Raw genomic sequence first — 24,321 nt, 5'->3', positions numbered from 1 at the left:
CACTCCCAAAAACACCTGAAGGAATTTGTACACAGTGATGGACATTCTCTAGTACCACAATAGAAAGAGGGAAAAGCTACTGTAAGAAAATAAAAGGAAAAGATTCAGTGGTGGAGGGTTAAAGTGGCATGATCAAGTGGGGGAATCAGGGATTAGAGTGGAACTGCAGAGCAAAACATTCCTGTGCCAAGAGTGACCAGGCTGCAAGAAAGTAAAGAAGATATCACAAGAAAAGTACTGTGCTGCCAGGAGAAAGGAAAGACAGGGAAGATGGAGCAACCTGCTAGGCTTTAAAAACAGAAGGCAACTTTTGGAAGGCATTTGTTGGGCAGTTTGGGGATACAGTTCCCTATACAGCTCACTCTCCACTGACACCTGGCAAAGTACTGCTCCCACTGTCTCTGCCTCATTTTCCCTTGCTTCTGGTACTCCGTGCTGAGGGGGGGAAAAAAAAAAAAAATCAGGCTAGTTTGTGCAAAGGATCAGTTTTGGCCAGGCACCCAGAGCATTCACTAGAATGCAAAAGATCTAGCCCCACCTCTGCTGTGGTGCATGCTGTTTCCTCACCAGTCTTTCATCTCTCTATTCAGTTTTAAATTGTCTAGGACAGAGCTCGCCTCTATGCCCAGAACTGCCTTTGCTGGATCCTGCACGATCTGGGCAGACAAAGACATTTTAGCACCACAAAGCAGTCATAAGTCACTGCACTGTATAATTACTTTTAACTCTGTGCAGTCTGAAACCAATTCTCTTAGGTCCTGCTGTTGGCAGAAAACACCCTGCTGTTGAACATGCATCTGATTACAGTTCTGCTGAGCCAAATATTCTTCATGGTTTCTACAGATGTTCCTTTTTTTTATCCCATAGCTATGAACATTATGAGCCGATGCTCTCTTCACCTGCCACTTTTCTCTGCCAATAATCCCAATAAAAATCTATTAGCTCATACCCTTAACCTCAGCAAGTCCTAGCTGTGCTGGTCTACATCTCATCTGGGATAATTTAAGGTTTCAGGACTTGTTGGCTTAGCGTTGTCTTTAAAAATACCTCCTTCCCTGATACAATCAGGGGCTGAGAGGTTTCAAGCAAACAAAACCAGCTGAGCTATCCAATCTCCATAAGGTTTCCATAAAATTCTCCTTGGGTTAACTCTTATGTTAAGCCGTTCGCAGCTAAGTGCCACAAAGGCACACTGAGAATGCAGGCTGGAGCTGCAGGCTCCAGCAAAGCGAAACACCGAGATACATTCTCACATAGAGCAACTTAAACTTAACGGAGCTATGCCAGTTCCTGCCAGGAGAGGCTTGGGTTTGAGAACATTGATGAGCAACTGCTGGGTTCCCTCAATCAGGAAATGGTTTGAACTCAGAAACTGAGTTTGTGGCCTCTTGCTTCCAGGTCACTGCATCAAACGATCTAGTGCTGTGCAAAACATACTGAGAAGTCTTGGTGCAGTGCCAAGGAGAATGAGCTCACTTTTCACCTATGCATCGATTCAGGACACAATGAATGCACCAGGTCAGAAGGCAAGGAACATATTTGGCCCTGACCCTCATTTTCCACAGTCATTTTGTGGACAAAGGAAGACAGCTTCAAACAAAAAAGCCCATGGGTTGCTCTAAGATCAGCTTATCTTTCCTGAAAGCTACTATGAAATTATGATGACACGATAATAAATTACTCAGCTAGACAAGCAGTCAGCACACAAAAAGAGAGGAACGAGTCTTCCTCCTCGCCCCCACTAACACCAGGTCACAGTGTTCAGGAGTGAGGTAACCCTCGCAAACAGTCCCTCCCATTGGCAACACTGGATGTTTTTGTGTCTCCATAGGCAGGACACACTGACTAGTGGAAAGCCGATGGATGACATTCTTAGCTCTGTGAAGACTTTAGGATGTTTCCAGGAATGAATGACTTGCTCCAGAGCCAGCCAGCTCTGAGGAAGCTGAGCTGAGAAGCAATTGGGATGCAACAGTAGGTCACAGTGAGCATAGCCTCAGGTAACAGAGGTAACTTTCAAGCTAATGACAAGCAGGGAGCAAGTAGTCTTCTCTGGAGGAAAAAGTGGAACAGCAAGTCAAGTGCTGAAAAGACTTTACATAGGAGAGAAAAGAAGGATAGCATTAATATCACTTCACTTCCCTTCCCCACAAAGCTGGCAGCAACAGTAGCTACTTTTACCTTTCATTCAGGCTCAGAGTCCTGTCCTGGACTCACAATGCAAAGGGGGCCATAGGAACGACAATTGGTGGATGGATATGGAGGCAGAAACGAATAAAGAACAGGCCATCGAGAAAAGAGACCTGCACCAAATCTCTAGCTTCTGAAGAGGCCCCATAAACCTATAGGAAGAGGACCAGGCTGGCTGTCAGGACACCTGCGTGCTTGCCCGCAATTAGCTCGCTTGGAGCAGCTACCTTCAGCACTGTAACTTCAGTTCCCCCATCTGTAAACCAGGGGTAGCAGAGTTTACTCATTTCATATTCAGCTTCCAATGCTTTTTCTCCTCAAGATACAGATCCATTTTAAAGCTCCTAATAAAAAGTTCAAATTAAGCCCAAGATCCAAGTTTTTCAGGCCTTTTGAACTCGTACTCAAAGACCTTTGTGCTGCAGCTCTTGAAAGCAATTTATAGAAGAAATAGAAAGCAATTCAAGGCAATAAGAGTAACGACGTCCTTCCACCAAGAAAGAACCAAACCTAGCCCTTATCCCCTCCCACACAGCTTGCAAATCTGGCCCCTGGTGGTCCTGAAACTGAAATGCTGCACACATTGACCCAATCAGTCTTGCTTTAGAGCTCATCAACAGCACCAATCTCTCAAAGGGATATCTGGTCTGAGGGGTGCTCAGGACTTAAAACAAGGCCAGGCCAAGCTACAGCAGGGTGACATGTGCACTCCTAAATCTTGCAGCTTCCAGGGCCCCTGTCATGCTGAGTGGTGGTCTTTAACTCCTGTAACTTCCATTATATGTCCATGCATTTCTTAGCATAAAATACAACTGCTTGAAAAATCATCCACTAACTTTTCTCTTGAACTGAAAGTAGCTCCTCCACAAAGTGGAAGCGTTCACCCAAATTATGCGTTTGATATGGGATATTCACGTTTTAATTGAAAAAAAGACAGCAGATATGCAAACTAAGGATGCTACAAACTGTCAGCTTCCAGCAACCAAACCCAAAGGCTTTTGGGTTTGCACCACATGGCTTCAGACTTTTGATGAAAAGAAAACTTCTAAATATTTGAACAGCAATTTCATTTCCATTGGAGAACTACAGGAGACTTTATAACACGTACGATCCAAGCAAAACTTTGGATCTGAACTCTGGGGAGAAACCAAACATGGTTCAACACTTAAATGCAGCCATGATCCAGATTTAAGGAGTTCTGACCACATGTCAGGTTGGGGTTCGATTTTTATGAAGCTTAAAAGGAAAAGCATGAATCTGTGGCTGCCTCTGCTGTTCTTTGTTGAAAGCCACCACTCACAGCACTTATCTCCAGGCTGCATGGAGATGCCTCCAAAACAATTAATTCACCATATCCCCCCCATCCCAGTGCTTTTACTCAGATCCTTTTCCTTCCCTATTGCCCCCTCTGGTGCCACCTGCTCCTCCCTGGACACTTAGCCCTCCAGCTTCTGCTCTTCATGTCCTCAACACTCACCATATCTGAATTAAGCAAACATGAACCACAGCCAGCCAAACTTTCTCCTTAGTGACACAAGAGTTGGCAATTCCAGAACCTGCCTACTGCAGAGGGGGCCAGCGCAACAGCACAAAAGCCATTCAGGACAAATTACGTACACTCACTGTCCAATAACCACACCTGCCCTGAATGCTCAGTGGCATTCCTCACAGGGCAGACAGCCTTAGCAAACTGTTCCCCTGCTCTGAAGAACAAATTACAGATGCTCAAAGCATAAGTCCAATCTTGAGCCATTAGACTTTCACATATCTAATTCATAATAGATTAATTCATGCGTTTATTTTATACTCAAAAGGGTCAAGACCACCTCCAAAACAATCAGGCAGCTTCTGAATAGATTCCACGTTAGAAAAGATGAATTCTACTGTCACTGGTGGTATTAGCTACAATTACGCTTTCTGGTTTCCTATGTGGGTTTGCAGGCATGACAGATGAGAACAATAGGATCGTTAGTTCTTCCAGCTAAATGGCTCTCGGTACGCTTCACAAAAAGACCAGACACTCAGGGTCTAATGTGCTTCTCTTACTTTGGTTCTTCTGCTTGGTGAACTCTGTAGAGGAAACATCTTTCACAAGCTGCATCCACAGAAGCACAGCAACACCTTAGCTCCAGCTCCAACACAGCTTCCAACAACAGTGTTGGTTTAAGCTGCATGACCAGGCCTGCTAAGTACCACAAAATACAGGTAAGGAGAGAAACAGACCTGCTCTCACTACATAGTTAACCCAGCAAGACACATATAGATACTCTTTACAGGCAAGTTTCTTGTCTTCTATATTTTGTCCTCTCCACTGCTCAAGTTTATTATTCACGTACTTGCTGTCAGAGTCGCAGCATACAATACCACCAGCAATTTTCCTCTAAAAAAAAAAGTAATCTCTTCTGCATTCTGCAAATTTAATAGCTCCTCATCCCACAATTATTACCTTCACAGTCAACATATTTGAAGATCCAAAATGTTTTGCAAGCAAATGCCTGCCAGTACAGAGTTGGGGGGTGGGGTAGGGTGGGGTGTCAAAACAGCTTACTGAGAGTAACCGTGTCATTGATCCTGAAACTGCAGAGCACTCTGTCAACGTTACGGGCATGTCGAAATCCATTTCCTCTCACGACAACCTGAAAAGACTCTGTAGCAAAAGAGACAGTAGATTATTGATACATAGCAAGGCAAAGAATGGTCATTTAGGTAAGGCACATATTGCAAAAGTTTTCACTTGAAATTTCTTGAGCTAAAATTTGCAGTTTAACAATTTTTAAGTTACAAAAAATGTTAAAAATTGAATTTCCACTCTCTCCCTACCCAATTTCAACTCGAGTTTTTAGAAACAGGAAATAATACACAACAAACATTTTAACTGACCTGCAGTGAAAACATTAAGCTTCAGAGACACTGAGCTTTCCCCTCCCCAGGTTGCTATTTTAAATGGCAGAACGTTTGGGGTGAAGAAAGGCAAAAGTTGGAAAGAAAAAAAATAATCTTCCTGTGAAAGATAACTTGGAGAAGTTCAAGTGCTGCTCTCCTAGGTAACTGCAAAATTGTATCAGTTACCATGAATTTCATCACCTCCTGCCCTACTAGCCTGTACTGTGACCATGAGTCCCTGGCTAGACTCATTTCCATACAATGACAGAGGATTTCATCAACGACCAGCTTTCTAGTCTCTGGACAAAGGCTATAATCTCAGAGTCCGCGAGCATTTCTCCAAGTCTTCCTCTCTCTGCTGTAGCAGAAGCAGAAAGCACCAAGTACAGTCACCAACACCTGAGCGCTGAACGGAGTGGTCCTTTTTGGAACAAGCAGGGCCGAGCAATGAGATCATACCCTCACAAGTCTTTCACACCACTCTACTGTTCCTTGTTATTCCAACTACTTGAACCTAGTACTGGGAAAGGTTTAACAAACTTCCTGCAGCCACCAGCATTAAGACTGCCTTGCAAGGCAAGCACCATTTTCAGACTTTCAGATTTTGAAACAGGGCCATAGTCCCAGAAAAGTTCTGGCAGCAGCCATAGGAACTCAAACTCTGCCGTTCCCCATGGGGAAGGAAACAGCCCCCACAATTCCTGTTACTATCTAGGAGAGGCACTCAGATAATCCCCACTGATGTTTCGCTGATGAATGTGGTTTGAACACAAAATGCTTCACCATCCAAGACAACGCAGGAGTAATCAAAGTGCATCAGAAACACCACCCTGGTTTTAAAATTCCCAGGAGCAACAAGGAACCTACTTTTTGCAGATTCAAAGTTTTTGCCTTACACTTTACAGTCCCCATTCTTCTTTCATCTCCCTTAAGGACTCACACACTGTACTTGTCAAAAAAAGCAGATTTGCTCTGGAATCTGGGCTCTCTTCCAGGTCCCACTCATTTACAGCCAAGTTGCAAATCATCCCACCACATCTAGCCAGGGAAGCTGCCTCGCAGGCCCATTAGGTGTTGTCCAAGAGCATTTGGGAAGAACGGGGGAGAAAAGCTCTGTTCTGGAGTGCGGGGGCTGATGAATACTTAAGAGAAATCACAGAAGTCTCAACTGCTGGGGAATGAGAGTTCAAGCACAGTCAAAGAACAGCATATCAATGTTGTCAGATTAACCACGGGGATCCTGTCTCTGCTTGAGACTGAAACGAACAGATACAGTATGCACCCTGCATGTCTGTACTGATGCAAAACCAAATCAACAAATGGGCATTTCAAAATGATGTGTTGCTGCTGAAATTCATTACTCAAGTGTCTGGGACCAGTCTGCAGTGCAAGAGTGGCCTCAGGTAACATGGAGCCCTCATGTTCTCTCCTTCCAAGAAAAAAAAAAAGGCAAAAAAAATCTAGAAGTGTGTAAAGTGGGTCTGAATGTTTGTACAATTCCCTTTCCCAAGCATTTATGGAACCTCTCTGCACCAAATCAGAGACTGTCATGACCACAATCATCTACCGTGCTCAGGTAGAGAGAGCCTTGGTTTAGAGCCTTTTTTAACAAAGGAACTATTTAAACGGACAGCCAAAATGAGAAAAAGATGACTAAGTACTATAATTCATGTCAATTATGCCATCCTGGCTTCAAAAAATACTGTAGTGACACGCATGGAATGCAAAACCGATGGTTGGTACTTATTTGGCATTTAGCCTGGTGTCTTGCATCTGCTAGGAAAATATGACTACCTATGTATGTTTAAGTATACAGGCAGTTGCTCCAGGAACAAGAGATGCAGGAAGGATGATTAAAGCAGCTGCTTTGGAAGGGGAAACAAAGTAATGACAATTGACTTTCTTTTTTGGACTGCTGATTCAAGAAAAAGGAAGATGCAGAACTTGTCAGGGACTCATCCTTCTCTACAAACCTCAGCTCTGCTCCCAACCTCTCTACTTAATGAGTTGCTACACATTCAACAAACAGAATAAGCTTCATAAAATGTGAAGAATTCACAGAAAGCAGATAGAAGAGGCTAAAATGGCTCTCTTTAAAAAAGGCTGGGTTCTGCTGAATGCAGAAATGCTTGCCAGGACTTTGAAGCCACAGTATACATAGCACAATCATATTAGAACCAGCACACAAAGAAGGGGCAGTACAATTCACACAAGTCAGCTGAATGATCATAGAATCATAGAATAGTTTGGGTTCAAGGGACCTTAAAGATCACCTGGTTCCAACCCCCCGCCATGGGCAGGGACACCTTCTGCCAGCCCGGGTTGCTCAAAGCCCCATTCAACCTGGCCTTGAACACTTCCAGGCATGGGGCATCCACAGCTTCTCTGGGCAGCCTGTGCCAGTGCCTCACCACCCTCAGAGTGAAGAACTTCTTCCTTAGATCTAATCTAAATCTCCCCTCTTTCAGTTTAAAGCCATTACCCCTTGTCCTATCACTATGTGCCCTTGTAAAAAGTCCCTCTCCAGCTTGATGTTTAAATTGATGATGTTTACATTCTAGTCCTCTCAGTCACTGTATCAACCCTAAATGCCTAAGAAATGTTCAAAGAATATTTGAAGCCTATAGATCACAGTGAGATCATTTGACTTTCTTGCTAGTTTCTTAAGAAGCACTTCCCCTCAACAATCCTCTGAGATTATGAATTTGCAAAACAACTTAATCAAAGTCTTATTTTCTGATTTGGTTTGTAATTTTGCAGCATATCTACTTCAAGTTTGGCACAGTCCAAGTAAGACAGACTGGTTTGACTGAAAAACAGTTAGGCAAAACTGCCAAATTCAAGCCTTTTCTGTAAGAAAATCCCATTTGACATCGTTTGGCAGAAACGGGAAATGTGCAAGCTACTGTAAGATGAAAAAGAAATTCACCAAAAAGTAAAAGATTTAGCTCCAGTTAATTAATTCCTTTTGCACTCTCCAGCAATTAGAGATGGACAGAAAGATGTATTTTAGGCAACGCAACCAACCAGGGCCTCAATGTATACTTACCCCCTGCACATATACTGGAAGGCTCTGCCGCCAGGATTTCTATACAGGATTTCTTCAAAATCTAAAAGACAGAAAAAACGTCATGAAGTATCTCAGACTTGTTTCTATAGAAACACAAATCTGAAAGCATGAGAGAGTGCACTTGTTCTCACGCAAATGCTCAACTCCACACTGCACTTTACATTCATGTCACAATTATGCCATCTTAGCTTTTCACTGTAAACCAGCCACCCCGGTGTCATTGCTCTTCCACAGCAAGCTATTGCTGTGGAGGAAGGCAACAGATGCCGGTGCTCTCCAGCATCTCAGCACAAGCTTGCCTTTGTCTGTGGTACAAGTTATTACGCAAGCTATGATCCGTAACACCTAAGGTGCGCTCTGAAGGGTTAGCAAGGCAACGTCATTGCCCTCCTTTTGCAGTCACACCTCCCTCCCCAAAATTATTCTGCAGCCCAAAACTCCAAACAGAACATCACAAGTTCAAGCTCAGCTGTTTACCTTTGCATTAAAACGTCCTAGGAATACCTACACAGCCACTTCAAGACTCCGTAAAGGAGTTCAAACTTCTTAAGTTTTTAATCTGATCTATGAGAGCATACCTGACTGCGTCCTCAAAGTTGCACTGTGATTTCAAATCAAGATGTATGGACAATTGCTCTTTACTTAAACCAGACTTAAATTAAGCAGTATGTCTTTGTAAGAGTTGCCACTGCCTCAGTGCTACAATTGCTCAAGCTGTTATTTGCCTGCAGCAGCCTTCCCCTGCTCTGAAGACCAACTCAAATTCTTCACTGCACACAGTCAGCAAAATTATGACAGTGCCTGTAAGGCCCCATGAGAACGGCAGCAGCAACCGAGAGCCATGGGTGTTCAGCACCGGGCTGAGCAGCCCCTAGACGAGGTAATACTGATCAGAATTTAGGTCAGCTCCAAGAGGCAAGTAAATGTCAGCCAACCATCATGACTCAAATCCAACATGAAAATTATTTTCCCAACTTTAAATTGAAACATCTGTAAGGAAAGAACAGCAACCAATACAATAAATTCTGTACAAAAAAGATAATCTATTTTTTTCCTGCAAAATCATGGCTCTCTGCCTCAAATACCTAATTGCAAAACGTACAGATAGAGCAATGATTTCTTTTTTAAAACTTTTAAGCAAAAGTTTGAGTTACTCAGAAGCAGGGCTGGTAGAGACTGAAAGAGTACCAAGGGACTGAAGGAACCAGGACCGTCTGAGCTGCTGGCAGCCTGACAAGTGAGGAGAAAGAAGATTTGCAGGAACAAGGTTATACAGGAACTGTCAAGTGGAAAAAAAGAGAAAGTCAACAGTTGAGAACTGACCTGAAAAGCACTAGAAGAATTTGAAAGGCGAAATAAGGAAAATACACAAAAAATAGAGAGGACTGTAAGAACACTCTTCCAAAGTACCCATCTGTAGCTATCTATCCACCCATCTCCTGTCAGTCCTCTACCACTTGCCCCTTACTCATTCCAGGTTCTGCTTCTCTGAAGATAAAGCATTTTTCTCCCAAAGTGACTGCCGGGGCTAATGAACACAACTAAGAGTTGATGTTTTTCCAAGTGTTTTTCCTCTCCACTGAAAAACATCTCCTTTAAGAAGAGAACCTTTTCACATTTTTCCACATTCCCCCCTTAGATTCTGTCCCCCTCTCCCTCAGCATCCCCAGAAGTTTTTATATATATTTCTTCTCCTCATTGCCTTTCAGCAATGAAACGAAAGAGAAGTAGGCAAATGAGTTGGAAAACAAATGCATGAAAAATACAATCAATACTTTCATTTTTTAAAAAAAACAAGTAAAACCTCCCATGATTAAGTTTGCAATTCATGACTTCTATTCAGTCATTTGCAAACATTCATACTGCAAGCCAACTCAGATGGGGGGTGGAATAGCAGGTGTCTCAATTAGATGACGCAGAGCTCCCTTCCAGTCCAATCCAATCCATTTATGTGACTATAAAAAGCTGGCCTTAATGGCTTTTTACAGTGCCAAGTGCAATATTTATTTTGCTTTAGAATAATGTTTCCAGTGCTCCAAGCACCCACCCTAACAAAATGAAAAATCAGGCAGCAGTAACTATTGCAAAAGAATTCCTTTACATCTCTTCCTCATTATAAAGATACATTCAAAAAAGACTTCAACATATTCATCATAGAAGATTTCATCAAATCTTTTGTTCTCTTACTTCCAGAGGACTAGACAGCCTTGTGTGGGCTGTAGGTGCACTTCATTCACTGCGGGCTGGCTCCCCAGGAAAGCAAAATAACACGCAAGAGTGGTGACGCAATCTCCCAGCTGAGCGCCTGTAAACCGCTCCAGCAGCGTGCATGGGAGAGCTGACCCCACATCCTTGTTTTCCTGGGGAGAACTACAACAGTTCTGGCTTACTTGGTAACTAACTGCAGCCCTCAAGGCAGCTTGCCTTGGCATCCATGCAGAAAAGTATTTGAAGCACGTGCTCGCTCTTGGTGAGGAAGCATCCTCACCAAGCAAGCCTTTAGCAGCACACGCTTAATGACCAAGCTCAGACTCCCAAATCAGTCTCCTGTTGTACTCTATGGGGCTCCAATTACGCTCCAGCTTCACACAGGCTCCTGGGAGGATCTCTTGTTAAAATTTGCTGACATGCCAAATAAAAAAATGCAACACATCCTTGTAGAAGCATGGCTTTGTCACATTTATCTCTACCAATTGAGAACTGAATTTAACGCTACTGTGCCTAATTCAGCTTTTCTGCCAGGCAATGCGTTAAAGGCCAAGAGCCAGGAGAGGCCCTGCAGGTCACCTGGGCCATTTTAGAAACAAAGGGAAGAAGGGGAGTGAAATTCTGCAGCTGCTGGAAGCTTTCATTTGGTATTCTGGTCCACAAGCATGCAGACAGATTACTTCACCACAGCAGCTGCATATTTCTTATATTTTTTTTTTTTACCAAATTTGGGCATTCTAATTAGCCAACAGGATGCTGAAGTTTAATAGAAGGTTACTGCCTAATCAGTGCTAGTGTGAATGACCTACACTCTGAGGCTAGGTACTTATTATCAAGCTCTGTTGAATTACTAAATAACAAAGTCTGTTGCCAATTACAAAACAGTAATTTACTTATGAAGTGTTTCCTGTCCAATAATATCTGCATGAGCTAAGTAAAATAAACATATTTAAGTCCTTTTTAAAGATGCATTTGGGGTAAAGAAGTAGAAAGCATGATCATATACCACTAAAAGTACCGAGAAACACTATACAGTTGAGACTGGGGGTTCACATCCTCTACTTTAGATGGGTAAGCCACAAGGCTCGAGTTGTTGACTTTCTCTTTGGCCTATGTAGAAAGCCTGGCTCTGACAGAAGACAGATTCAGAATATCTATGTGAAGTTCCTGCTCTGAATTGTCCTCTGGAGATCTCACCCCTCCTTACTGGCTGCAGAAGTGTAAAGAGCCGAGCTTCCTGACCCTGGACAGTGTACATGCAAAGCTCAGGCTACATGTCAGCAGTAAAGCAGACAGTTGACTTGGAAATTTTATGTACGTTACAGATTTTGCACATACAGGACACGTCTTGCCAAGGAAGTAACTTTCATCTCTCTCCCCAGTTCATGGAGTCTCGCCCCTCTCCCTGCATCAAGGAATGCACAGTTTATCTATTTGCAAAACTAGCTCGGGAGGAGTACGTAAAAGCATTGCCATATTTCTCATATTTTGTCTATCAGACACTCACATCAAGCTCTCACAAAAGTTACCACGCTACATGTACCCAGCACTGCAGTTTGAGTTACAGAAGTATTCACAGACAGTATATTTCCAAGCTAAAATTCCTTGAGGTGAAGGAGTACTTTGAACTGCTATGTCAGTTCTAAGAGCTGAGGCAAGACCTGAAAAATACTAAGGGTAGGTGGACACTTGCTCTATTTGCTTTAAATTGACAGGTTATGATCTGCAGAATTTTTTCACAGCAAAGAAAAGTTTAATAAATTTCTTCAGTTCCTTCCATTTGTTTCCCAGCTTACAGCAATCAGATGTCTGTTTCTCTCCCAGATTCCTCCCGCCTAACAAACTCAAAATCCCCATTAGACATGGAGGAACTTGAAGTTTTAGCAGTGGCTTTTTCACAATGAGGGAGAAAAAGCAATTGGTTTGTTTAATAAAAAAGGTCACATTGGAGCTCACAGGAGAGAAAGGACCAAAACCTACGGTGCTCTGAATACCTTTAGCTCCCACTTTAAGAATCATGTTTTTAAGCATGACTTCAGCATGGGACTGTATTTTCAGCTCATTTAAGCACAGCCTCCAGGGCGCAGCCTCAATAGCTTGGCGGTGCTTAGTGGGAGACAGTCCTCCTCTGAAAGCACTGAATAGATCTCCCTGCAGCTGCTAACTTAAAACTTGCTGGCTCCCACAGAAAAGGAAGGGCAGGTGTACCGAAACATTTGCAGACCCACCACCCTGAACATCTTTGCTCAGCAGATGTAGAGGCCCAGCTGAGGCCAGCCTCAAGCTCCACCACTCCCAGCTCCCACCCTCTTCCTCATTCCAGAGGGACTTCTAAGTCCACTGCCTCTGCACACACAGAGGGTTGGCAAAGATCTACTCCTCAGGAGAAGGGGAGGAGAGAAGAGTCAGGCTGCCTCAGCAGGAATACAGGGCAGCTCACACCAAATCACTGCAGACCAGAACAAACCCAGGTCTTCACACCTCTAGCGCGATTTCAAACACTAATCTCCCCCAAGCTCATCATTTTATCTTTCCTTCCCATTACATCAACCAGCAGCTAGTAGCCTAGCCAATCCCATCTACACATGGCTGAGCATGCATGCTATACCAACTCTGACACAGGTATTGAAAGAAGCTTCCAAATCTCATGGCTCTTTCAACATTAAAGTGCTTTCCTGTGAACACAAATGCTTTGTTTGTTTGCTCCAAGAGAGAAGTGCTTTGCAAGGACAAGAAAAGAAGGAATGAGGGAACTTATTTTCCAGCTAGAACAGGAATCTACCAATTCTTTGTTATTCTACAGAGTGATTAATGTCCTTCTTGCCATTCCTTTTACACACCTCCTTTCTACCCAGCCTACTGCAATCACTCCACTCAAATGCAAGCGATCAGGTCACAGATTCATTACTGTACAATTACACCTCCTTGTGACCCTCCTTTCCAGGGCTGGGCAATCTTGCTCCAGTCAGCTCAAGCAGTTCTTGACTAGGCTCCTGGAGGCTGAAGTCTTCCCATTCCATTCAGTATAACTGGAGAGGGAGGCAGAATTGCTGATGGAATTCATTAAAAACAGCTGCAAAGGGAATGCAGGGCTGGGAAGCAAACTAAGGGTTTTTATTGTTTTGTTGCTTTCTTAAGTGACATGCAACACCTGATTGTCCAGGAGAACTGAGGCAGTAGGCAGATTGTCCAGTAGAGAATCGAGGCAAACTTGGACAGTGCCAGGAAAACCAATAAGCAAGGGATTGTGTTCCATCTACACGAGAGCACTAGGGAAAATTGAGCCTGCGCTGAGGGGACAGATTTGCTTGGTACTACATGGTCAGAACAGTGTGTAACCGCTGTGAACACAGAAATCTGAGAGCCCCCTGGTGACCCTACCCTCCCTAGCCTCAAGTCGTATATTTCATCTGTGTTTTATCAACTAAAAAGCCTATACCAAAATGAACAAAACATGCGTCCTTAAAAGGATTTCCCATCCCTCTTTGTAGCCATGGGAAGCAAGCTAATTAGAACAGTTATGGGACAAGACTGAGCAAAAGGAACAGAAAAATACTGAAAGCTCCCTGAAAACATACTGTTTCCTAGTGAACGCTTGGCACATTTTACACTTACAATGAAAATGGCACACACATCCTCTCATATATTGCCTTTCCTGCTGAGGCAAGGGAAGCGTTGGTCCTAGGTGACACAGTATCAGGCCACTCAAAGTTTTAGAGCTAGAAATAGGGATGCCTCACGAGGCATCCTTATTTGCCAGTAAAGGCCATGGAGCCACTTGCATGACTTGTCCACATGCCCCTCCCTCTGTCAGCTGACCTGCTAGCCCTTATCACAGCCACTGGGGAGGGCCAGCTCTTGTGTGCTGACCCGGCCCCGAGAGGAATGCCAGGAACTGATCACTCTGAATCAGGAAACCTAGGTCTGGGGGGTGGAAAAACAGCCTGTTTGTCAGGAGGCTGAAGGTAGAAAGCCAAGTTTTTGGGATTTTGGCATACATAGCAGGATCCCTTCCCCCATTCTAAACAGGCAAACAGTGCAGCACATCCATCAGGACAGAAAGGATGCTAATCAAGCAGAAAGATGGAGATCAAAGAGTGCCCCAATCCTTCATACAGAACATGCTCTGACACATCTCTGCCATCCCCGTCTGTGGCAGCCATTTCATAAACTGTCACCAGGTGCCTAGTCCATTCAGTCAGTTACTTCCCATCAAGGAGGGAGACATACAAAGATAATATTTGGGCTCAAACCTTCCTGTATGGTGACTTGTTGATAAACTCTACCTGGAAGTAGCAACATTAGTACAAACACGGGTCAGTTTCTTCACACCAAACGTTTAAGTGATTTATTAGCAGTCAGCAGGTCCTTGTGACCACAGGAAAACTAAACCTTCAACTGTGCAAGTAACACAAACTAACATGCACACGTGCAAACACATGATTAAAAATACTTACAGAGTCTATGATCCCCTGAAGGGCTTCAAAGCCATCATTCACTGGAAAGACATGATCTTTGCTGTCGGCAATTCTAGCCAGCTGACAGAGTGGTAAAAGTAAATAAAACAGAAATGCAAAGAATGAGATAAATTAGCCAGCAGGCAGCAAACTAAGACTTCTCCAGACTCATCCACTTGCAAGGAAAAAACACAAATACTCCAAGTACTCTGTATTGATTGCTAGTGCATTATAGTTTGTCAAGCATTGAGAAGTTTCTCTTTAGCCTGATTGATTTTAGAAAGCTCTATATCAGGAATCGGAAAAGGCTTCCCTTAACTTTGAAGACAAGACAGAACGTGGCTTTCACCGATACCCAGAGCCTAATGATATTTATTGCAAAAAAGCTGTCCCCAACACGACTGTAAATCACCCAGCACAGGAACTCCCCGACCAAAACAGGCCACAGTATCAACATGGCAGGCCACTAATGCAGCAAAACACTTCAGCATACACATCATTTAAACCAGGGAACTAATCAAAATGATTCGGTATTTTCACATATAGAGAAGACTAATGCAAATTATACCCCATCTGGAGATATAGGCCTGATTCACCTTCCCTGTTAGGACAGAGATTTCACTATTTGTCCTAGGCTCAACCATTAGAGAGCCAAGAAGAAGAAAGCAGGGAGCTAAGAGGAGATATTTTCTGAGTGGAGGAAAAAGGGAGCAGAAGAGCAGTTGGAAGCCTACATGCCAAGGAAGAGGGCTGTTCATGAGGTGGTGGTAAGATAGGGGGAACCAGGACATCACCTGTAAAGAGCTACATGCAGGTTCACTTGTCAATAGCATGCTAAGGGTTAAGGCAAAATACAAGCCCAATTCAGAAGTAATGAGCTCTCCATGCATCTGCTGGAGCAGAATCAGGTTTTACTGCTGCAAGGCCAACGTTTGTTATAGTAATTCTCTCCCATGGCAGAGGTAACATCAACCCAGCAGGCCTCTTTGGCGTTTCCTGTAGCATTGCAAATTGGAGGCAGCAGACTAGCCACACATTCCTCCCTAAACCCCACCGGCTCCACCTTTCCAGCTCATGTCACTCAGAACTCCCACTGCTCAAGCAAATGGCCAAACTGCCAACCTCCTGCTTTGCATCCAGAGAAATACTCCAGGCAACTTTCCTCTGCCTGCTCCAAGAAGGGTAGTAAAGCTGCTTACTGCTTGTTGGCCAAGATACAGCAGCTTCTGTAAACCAAGATGTTTACAGTTTCCTCAGCTCATTGCCTATAGTCCCCCTCCTCCTCCTAGTGCATTCTGGGACTTCAGACACAGTCATCTAATTCCAGTTAACTTCTTCAGCATCTAAATGACTTCAAGTAGCAGCTGTCTGAGGGCTGCTACTTTAGATCTAGTCTCTTAGCCATGTTTATTCCCTCTTTGCTTTTGTATGACTTACTCTGGGTTATGCTAGTCTCTGGTTTTGATTCAAAGAAGATTGTTCTAAACCAAGTTTGTTTTGACTCCTTTTTGAATCACTGTTTGAAGCTTTGTTAGAAAGCTTAAACCCTGGAAAAGCTCTATTCAATAGGTATTTCAGCACTCCACTTAGGGGCTGTGCAAGTGTTTCATTCATGTTAGAAAAATATGACGTCAACTCTTACACTTGGTGTGAAATGTAATTCATGGACATACTAGCATTCATATGATAAATTTACAAGTCAGACTATCAAATGGGAAAACACTAGAACATTAGTGTCACTAACGAAGGCAGCTACTTTTCGCAACATAGTTTTCCTGTGAAAGAAAAGCTGGACAGAAACTGAAGTGTTATATGGCAATACCTCAATTTTATGGGGGGAAAAAAAAAAGTCCCCACAACCCCCTTCTGCCCTACAGCTTAAGCCAGACTGATCTGCTATTCTTCATGTGTCTTTTCCTCTGCTTTTCCCCACCATTAGCAAGAGTCATTGCGGCATGCAGACAGAGGGGCAGTTCTCCACATATGGAGATTAAGACAGAAAGGGGCTTAAACCCAACACCCAGACCAAGACACTTCAGACTGTCAAACAGTCAACAGAAGGAGAGGAAGACCACTTGAGAAGTCTTGAGAAAGTGATTTAGGAGCATGTGCCTGTGTTCAACATGCAGCTTTGCCAAGTACCCCAGTAAACACAACGAGCGCCACATTTACCTGGGTCTCATTGAAGTCCTTCACACCAACACAATATACTGTAGCTCCCAGGTCACGCGACCGATTAGCCTGGAACAAGGAAAGGCAGGATGACATGGATGCAAATGTGATGGGATGCAGGTTTCTGAAAGGTCTTTATCATAAATTTAGTCTTTCTCTGTAAAATCAGCAATGGGGGGCTTGTCAAAAGAGCTTTAAAAGCTTTCCTACCTGACCAGAAACAGGTTTTATCTGCTACTAGAGTAGCTATTTATTTAGTAAAGCAAAACCCAAGGTATTTGGTAGGGTTTTTTTATACCTAACTAGCTCACCTTCCTAGCTTCTCCAACTTTCTAACATTTGCCTGTCCAACAGATGTAAGACAGACTAAATCCATTTTCTTTTCACCATTTAGGATATATCCCAGTATAATAGTAACCAAAAATGTTCTGCTACTTTCTGTTTCAGACATCTGTGTCTAGACTCGTGGTATCCATAGGTGAAGGGACATTTCATCCCATCTGCTACAAACTGTATCACTCCCACTGTTTACACAGCATCTCAAAGTAACAAACAGAGAACATCAACAGGTTTAATTTTTCCAGGCTTTTTCATTGACATACAGATGAAAGTTGCATTTACTACTCAAAAAGCAATTGTTCTAAATGCTCCTGTCTGCATAAGTATGAATTAAGTCATTTAACATTTCATTAGAACAGGAAGACCTGACTGAAAACCCATTCCCAGAAAAGATGGTAGCAAGTCAGATTATATCAGAAGACTGTAGTAGTTCAAATTGTTAGATAGCAAAGTGCTTTACAAGAAAAGCATCATTCCAGTTTTACACCAAGAAACTTAAGCCTAAAGAACCGAAGCAACTCGCAGTGTAAGAGCTGAGGTCAGGATCTCCATTCTACTAGCTCACTAACTGTTCCTCCCCAAACCAAAACAAACACTTCTGACCTCTCAACTTGTTCATTCACCTCTAAAAACAAACTTGTTTTTCTTGTGGATTTTTGATTTCAGAAGAGAAGAAAAGGAGATGAACAGTAAGGAGGGGAACTCTGGATTCATGACATTTGTGCTGTAGCAATATTGATTTTATTCTACAAAACCATTCTTTTTGTTGTTATTGGATTTAAAGCTGCACTTTGGACAGATTGAGAGGAAAAATCCTGTCCATAGCAAATTCATGTAACAATACCATCTTCCAAGTTTAGGTCATCTTAATTTGTTTGACTGACAAGTGAAAGTTCGTTCATCTCTTCAGAGATGACATCAGTAGAAATATTATAGAGCAAAGCTTTCAAGTGCTCAACATACTGTTTATCTAACATTTTGCATAATATATTAATTTAATGAGGATGCTGAGAATACACACTTGAATCTTGGAAACATTTGTGGAAATTTTGGATTTCATCATCTGAAAGGCTTTCTGATGTGACAGAAGATTATAGGAACAATGGTCTTTCTGTGTTCTTTACTTTTTGTGAAAGAAGAAAAGTCAAAGTGAGAAGATTCAGGTATTTCCCAGAACAATCCAGTAAATACTGAAACTTTTCAGCTGTGAACTATTCCTTCTCCAGGTTGGTTTGGTGGGGTTTTTTTGGTTTTGTTTTTTTTTTTTTTTTTTTTTTTTAACTGGAAGTTTGAACCCCCCTCCTCTCCCATGAACAGTCTCAGTTTTGATGAGTCAGAAGCATTGCTGCTGTTAATGTTTATCTTTAAGATTCATGTCTAAAGAGCACAAAAGTGAAGTTTTGTCAGTAGGGAAAAAGGTTTTCCCTGTCTTTTGCCTTCAAGCAGCAAGCCCAGACATTTCACTGTCTCCCTGGCTAAAAAATGTGTAAGACACTTACCTCCCTCTCAGAGTAGAAAAATAGGTCTTCATGGAGTTCTCCATCTGTCAGTGCAATGATGACACTCGCAGTTCTGTAACCTAAACACACAAACTTCTTTAGTCCCTTGTTTTTGAGTTGTATTTGTTGAACTAGCCTAGAAAACATCCTGCTAGCGACCTGTTAGCACACTTAAAGGACCAGAAACAGCAGACATCAAGCCCATGTCCTTGCCTCCCTTCAGCCAGCCAGTTTTCAGAAAACATGAATTTCTGCACACTTTTTCCGCTTGGGCACCTGCCTTCAACACCAGTTTTATACCACGCTCCTTTGATGTGCCAATGATTTTTTAACTGACAGCCCCTCATAACTATTTCAATATTTCAGACCAGTAGATTAGCCTGCAGTCGTCAAAAAACCTAAAGCATTCCTAGTTATTTCCTGATTTTATTAATGCTGTCAATTCAAGAAATCCAAAGATTTTTTTCAGCTTGTGATAAAAAGCTCAATTGGGATTTAAACAGATACAGTAGGAAAACGCCCTAAAAATCTTCAGCCTTCCTACGTAACATATTTCAGCAACATAGTTAAACCTTGCAGTCTTCCCCTTGTATTGATTATAGCTTGGGTTTTACAAGTTTGTATCAGTTTTCAGGAGCAGCCGAATAGAATTAATTCATATTTCTGACAATAGACTTGCTACAGATATGAAGCAGCTCTGTAGCTGTATCTTGCACAAACACTGTTATGGAAAGATAAAAGCTAAACATGTCAAGGCATGTAAATTATCAACCTTTAAATTTCTTCAGCCATCTAGGGCATTTTCCTGCCATTACAAGTAGCTGTGCCTTTAACAAGCTGTCGCTGAAGAGAAAAATCCAAACAAGCAACTTCTTCAATTACTGCCCAACAGAGATCCAATCCCTGAACTTCTTGGTTCAACTTAAAAATCCTCACTTTTAAATAATGTGGTAATGATGCAACAAGAAAGTCGAGTGCTTGGCAAACAATAAGCAACAGGCAGGGTCATTCATGTTGCAGATGTGCCTAGGCTTAAGTGCCTGGGCTTTTTCTGCAGGAAACGGAGAAAAGCGAGCACTGTTTGTACAAACTTAGGAGCCCAAATGACCTCCAGAGATGCCATTCTCCCTCCATTGACTACGGCAGGAGCCTTAGGACCTGTGCAGGTGGTATGAATGCTTCTTTAGAGGAGCAAGGACAAACACCCAGAACTAACAAAGACAAAATACACAGGCCAACATTCAGACTTGAGGACCCAGTTGTCCACTGCTTCTTGCATATGGTGGCAACCTCTTACATGCAATATGTATACCAGCATGCAAAAGCATTACCAATCCCAAATCGAATTGTTCTAGCTGTCTATTCCATTCTGCTGCAGTCCTATTTTACAGATGAGTCCCAAAGCTGTGCAGACTTAGCCACTACTTCGTTTTATTCACGAGTGGCCCTGCAAAACCATTAGGACTGGCTTTACACTCAGACATCTGCTCGCCTGTCTTGGTTTCCAAAAAGCAATGTTTATATTTCTACTTCAGGCTTTGCAGTGCAGAAAGTTCTTACATTAATTACGAGAAAGGAAAGGACAAACATTTTTACAATTGTCTGCACTTATTACTGGATTTAATAATTGCTTATTGAAAAAAAAACTTTCACCTAACAGCATCTCCACATGTTTCAGAAGGAAGAAGAAATGGTTACCTGAGTCCTCAAGCAAAAAGAGCAAGATAAGGTACCAGACAGTTTTGGTAAGAGTAGGCACCTTCAGTCAGCCTGGCTTCTCACTTTTGGCCTGAAACACATTCATTCCAGCTCTGGGTCCTTAAAGCTCCACCTCTTCTTTTCCCTTTTCAGGAACAACTACCCCGAATAGCATTGCCACCCCACACCTTTCCCACAGCAAAGCTGCATTTCAAATCTGAGAGTTATCAGTCAAAAAGAAAGAGAAAAAACAAACATTCAATGGATCAAGAAAGTCTCTCACCGTGAACATTTTCATAGTAAATCTGTTCACTTGCCTGAAATTAAATCAGAAGATTATTAGCAATAAATGAATAATAATACTTTGTGGGCATCTACACACGCACCAGAAAAAGAGAAGATGGCAGCGAGGATGTCATGTTGGTAGTCTGCACGTAACCTCTGCTTTCAGAGATACCTGCTTCATAGAACAAGTTCCTTGCCTATGGTTTTGACTCTGCTACTTCAAGGTCTTATCTAAAGCATAACTCGGTCAAACCAACCCTAAGGCCATTGGCCAATAATAACGTAGTCTCCCACTATTCTGCTATCTGAAAATCACATTCACCTTCCTCCTTGAGAAACACCCTAGGTCCATTGATAAATATTCCCCAGCACCTCTAGATCAACTACTCTGACTGCAAATAAACCAGCTTCGGAGAGATATTCTTATGCTTTTGTCTCCCACTTGATCCATGCACAAGCATATTCTGCAAGGTAGAACAGCAAACGCTTCAGTGCGCATCAATTCAAAATTAAAAAGTAGGCCACCCTGAACATATTTGGCTTATGAATTTCATTTCTGTTCTGAATTTAAATTTCTTTTTTTTGAACTTCCCCTGCAAAGTTTCTGAAGTCACCAAACTCTCGGATTTGGTTTTGGACTCCTAGTTATGAGCCAGCATCTCTCAGGTCACCTGAATTTTTGTTGTGTGTTTACAAGCATTTTCAATAGGCAGACAGTTCCACAATCCCCCAAAATGCACGTGTAGTACAGTAGTGGGAGGGGGTTCAGGAGTTCAGGCTTAGAGAAACTCCTGAGCCTGTAAAATATACAGGAGAAGATCAGAGCAGGCAATAACTTCTGTGCAGCATTATTTGTCCACCAGTGAGAACAGGTTAGAGCCACGGCCTCAGCCCCCACCCAACTCTAACAAGCCTGCTACAGCACCTATGCAGGACTCTAGGCAGCTTTCCACCCTTCATGAACATGGTTCCATGTGGGATTGCAATGTCAAAGCCTTCTACCTTGTCCTAAGCTGAAAAGGCAGCTCCCCCCACAAAAGCTGAAGGCAAAAAGAAAGATAAGCAGTAGGGTTTGCAGCCCCCTTGTAGCAGCTCCAACACCAAATGTGTACGCTTCAACATACCTACTGCATAAGAGGGAAACAGCCCCACTTACCTACCAGAGAATTATTAACCAGGTTCCTTTGTTTAACGTTTCCTGAGGAGCACCCAGACACAGTCTAGAAGCACTATAGCATGCATCTAGTTACCCTTTCAAATCCTTCATGCATGTATGTGTCACCTCCCGGAAGGACTTTCTGCAGCTCTTCTAGTCCCTGGCGTATCTGTTCCCTGAAAGGAATGCAGATGCATTGTTAGACCCAGGATCAAACTTATCAGGAGTTGATATCCAGGCGAAGACATGCATGGCAGAACCAGATACACAGAGGGGAAAAAAAGAGTTAACTCAATGTTTATATAGGCTAAGGTAATGTCTGGGTATCTACCCAGATATCTACCTTTCTAAGGATACAGAAAACAGAGCAGATGTGCTCCCAGTGTTCCCACAGCCTGGGGAAAGCACCACAACAGCAGCATCCCCTAAGTCAATATCCATACATTTCTTTCTAAATAAATATTCCCTGTGTAACCCTGGTCAGACTTCTCATGCAGAAGCAGAGCAGCTGACTTGCTCACTTTCCTCACTTACGCTTGCTGACTTGACTATACAAATGTAATCAAACAGCCACAAAAAAATTACAGTCTCAAACCATCCTGGCAACTCCAGTTTATTTGGGCATTACGCCTTCGGTTCCTGTTCAAACTGACTTGAAGATTAAAGCCTTTCCCAATAGCTCATTCCGATTCAGGGTATCTGTTTTAATTTTTTTAGAAATCCCAGGCACAGTGACAGATCAACTGCAGGCTAAGTGGGGTGGGCACCCATTTGTTGTTCCACTGAGTTGCAGACACCAAACTCTGGAAGCCTGAAGTCTTTAATACCAAGATAAAACCCTGCAATGTGTGGGGTATATCTCTGAGCAAACTATACAATCTTCATGGGAAACGGATTCGGTCACTGCATGCAGGACCACACGGACATCGCAAGACCAAATGCCAGAAGTCAGTTGTGTCCCTGCATATTTTAACTACTTCAGAAAATCCAGATTGTGAGCACCACATACTTTATCTCATATTTGTGAGGCTGACTGTTGCAGTGCGTTAACATTAGCCACTCTACAGAGCAGTGACTCCCACGGGGAGAAAAGAGTATCTGCTTTTGCAATAGGTTGAATTACCAAACCTTCAAGAACTCATTGTGTACCTGCGATATCCCAGACTAGTTAGACACTGAGCTGTATATCATAGGTGGGCTAGGGGCAGATATTTCCTCCTTTCAGCTACCCATGCACATACCAAGCCAAAGCTGAATATAAAAATCAAGATCATTCCCTGTGATCAGAACTATTTTTCAAACACAAACACCGAAATTTTAAAATAGACAGCAAAGGTCTTTAAAATATGCCAATCCAGTCCCATTAGATGCACAGAGTTTTTCTAAAAGGGATGCTAAGCACCCTCAGTCTTCACGTTCAGATGCTGATCACCACATGGAGGCACAGGCAAGGCAGAATTGGTTTTGCCACTACTCCAGCTTCCCTATGATGAAAGGCCAGCGTTAACTAAAGGACCAGCATGAAGCCTCCACCTTGTTTGTCAGTTCTCCAATAAAAACCAGCAGCTCTCCAGTCAGCTGGCTTTTAGACTAATACCATATCAATATCCTGTTCCCAGTCAACATTTCTAGGACAGCTGGATAAATATGAAATACATTTCCACATGGGAAACTCTTAAGTCTCATTGCTTAGAGCCTTAACAGACTAGAGATCTTTGCCATGGGGTGTGCTCACAGGGTGGGAGACAGACAGAGGCAGGGAGCAGGTTTTCCTCTGGCACCAAGTTAGATACGGTTAATTCTCTTTATACTTATTGTTGCAGTAAGTGGCGAGAGATGCTTGGGCTGGCTGGGTTTAATGGCATTTTTCAAGGTTGGTAGGTATGTGGACTGCTCTCTAGGAAAGCAGCCAGTTTCCTATTCATTCCTCTATAGTAGCTGCTCTGGTATGCAACTTCATAGACATCCAATATGTAAAACACATGCTGACTTATACAGTCTTCACATATGTTACATATATTTTTGCTCCACGTGGCAATGAAGTTAAGAGAGGAAGCAAGAGTGATTAAAGGACCTCATTGAGCTCTCCTTGAAGTCAGAGTTAAAAAAATCCAGCCCATAGACTCTACTGGGATTAACTTGGGGATCTACAAGGGGATGACAGGAACATGCTTCAGGAACATGGCAATCAAACTTTCATTGCCAAAAAATATACACCCTTGCAAACCATCCTAAACACTCTTTGCCTATAACATACCTTCAGACCTCCAAAGAAATCCTGTTCACCTCTACCTCAAGAGTACGGGTATCACCTACCCCTTTCAAGTTTGTTTTTATGGGAAGGGAGTTTCACCTATTTGTTTG

General features: G+C 42.8%; 1 protein-coding gene across 1 annotated transcript in view; it reads right to left on the bottom strand.

Moving 5' to 3' along the window:
- Window positions 1–24,321, bottom strand: part of ANTXR1 (ANTXR cell adhesion molecule 1) — a gene marked incomplete at both ends in the record, with an annotated part of 106,093 nt that overhangs the window by 71,192 nt on the left and 10,580 nt on the right. Inside the window, 7 exons of the mRNA XM_082335434.1 lie at window positions 4,739–4,837; window positions 8,123–8,183; window positions 14,809–14,889; window positions 16,981–17,049; window positions 18,819–18,898; window positions 20,800–20,833; window positions 22,052–22,133. Coding sequence (XP_082191560.1) covers window positions 4,739–4,837; window positions 8,123–8,183; window positions 14,809–14,889; window positions 16,981–17,049; window positions 18,819–18,898; window positions 20,800–20,833; window positions 22,052–22,133 — 506 coding nt within the window. The remainder of the gene's footprint in view (window positions 1–4,738; window positions 4,838–8,122; window positions 8,184–14,808; window positions 14,890–16,980; window positions 17,050–18,818; window positions 18,899–20,799; window positions 20,834–22,051; window positions 22,134–24,321) is intronic.

Source organism: Platalea leucorodia (assembly GCF_965183815.1).
Source record: "Platalea leucorodia genome assembly, chromosome: Z".
Classification (NCBI taxonomy): Eukaryota; Metazoa; Chordata; class Aves; order Pelecaniformes; family Threskiornithidae; genus Platalea; species Platalea leucorodia.
Note: the sequence above shows the minus strand (reverse complement) of the source record. Positions and strands in the feature narration are given on the sequence as shown.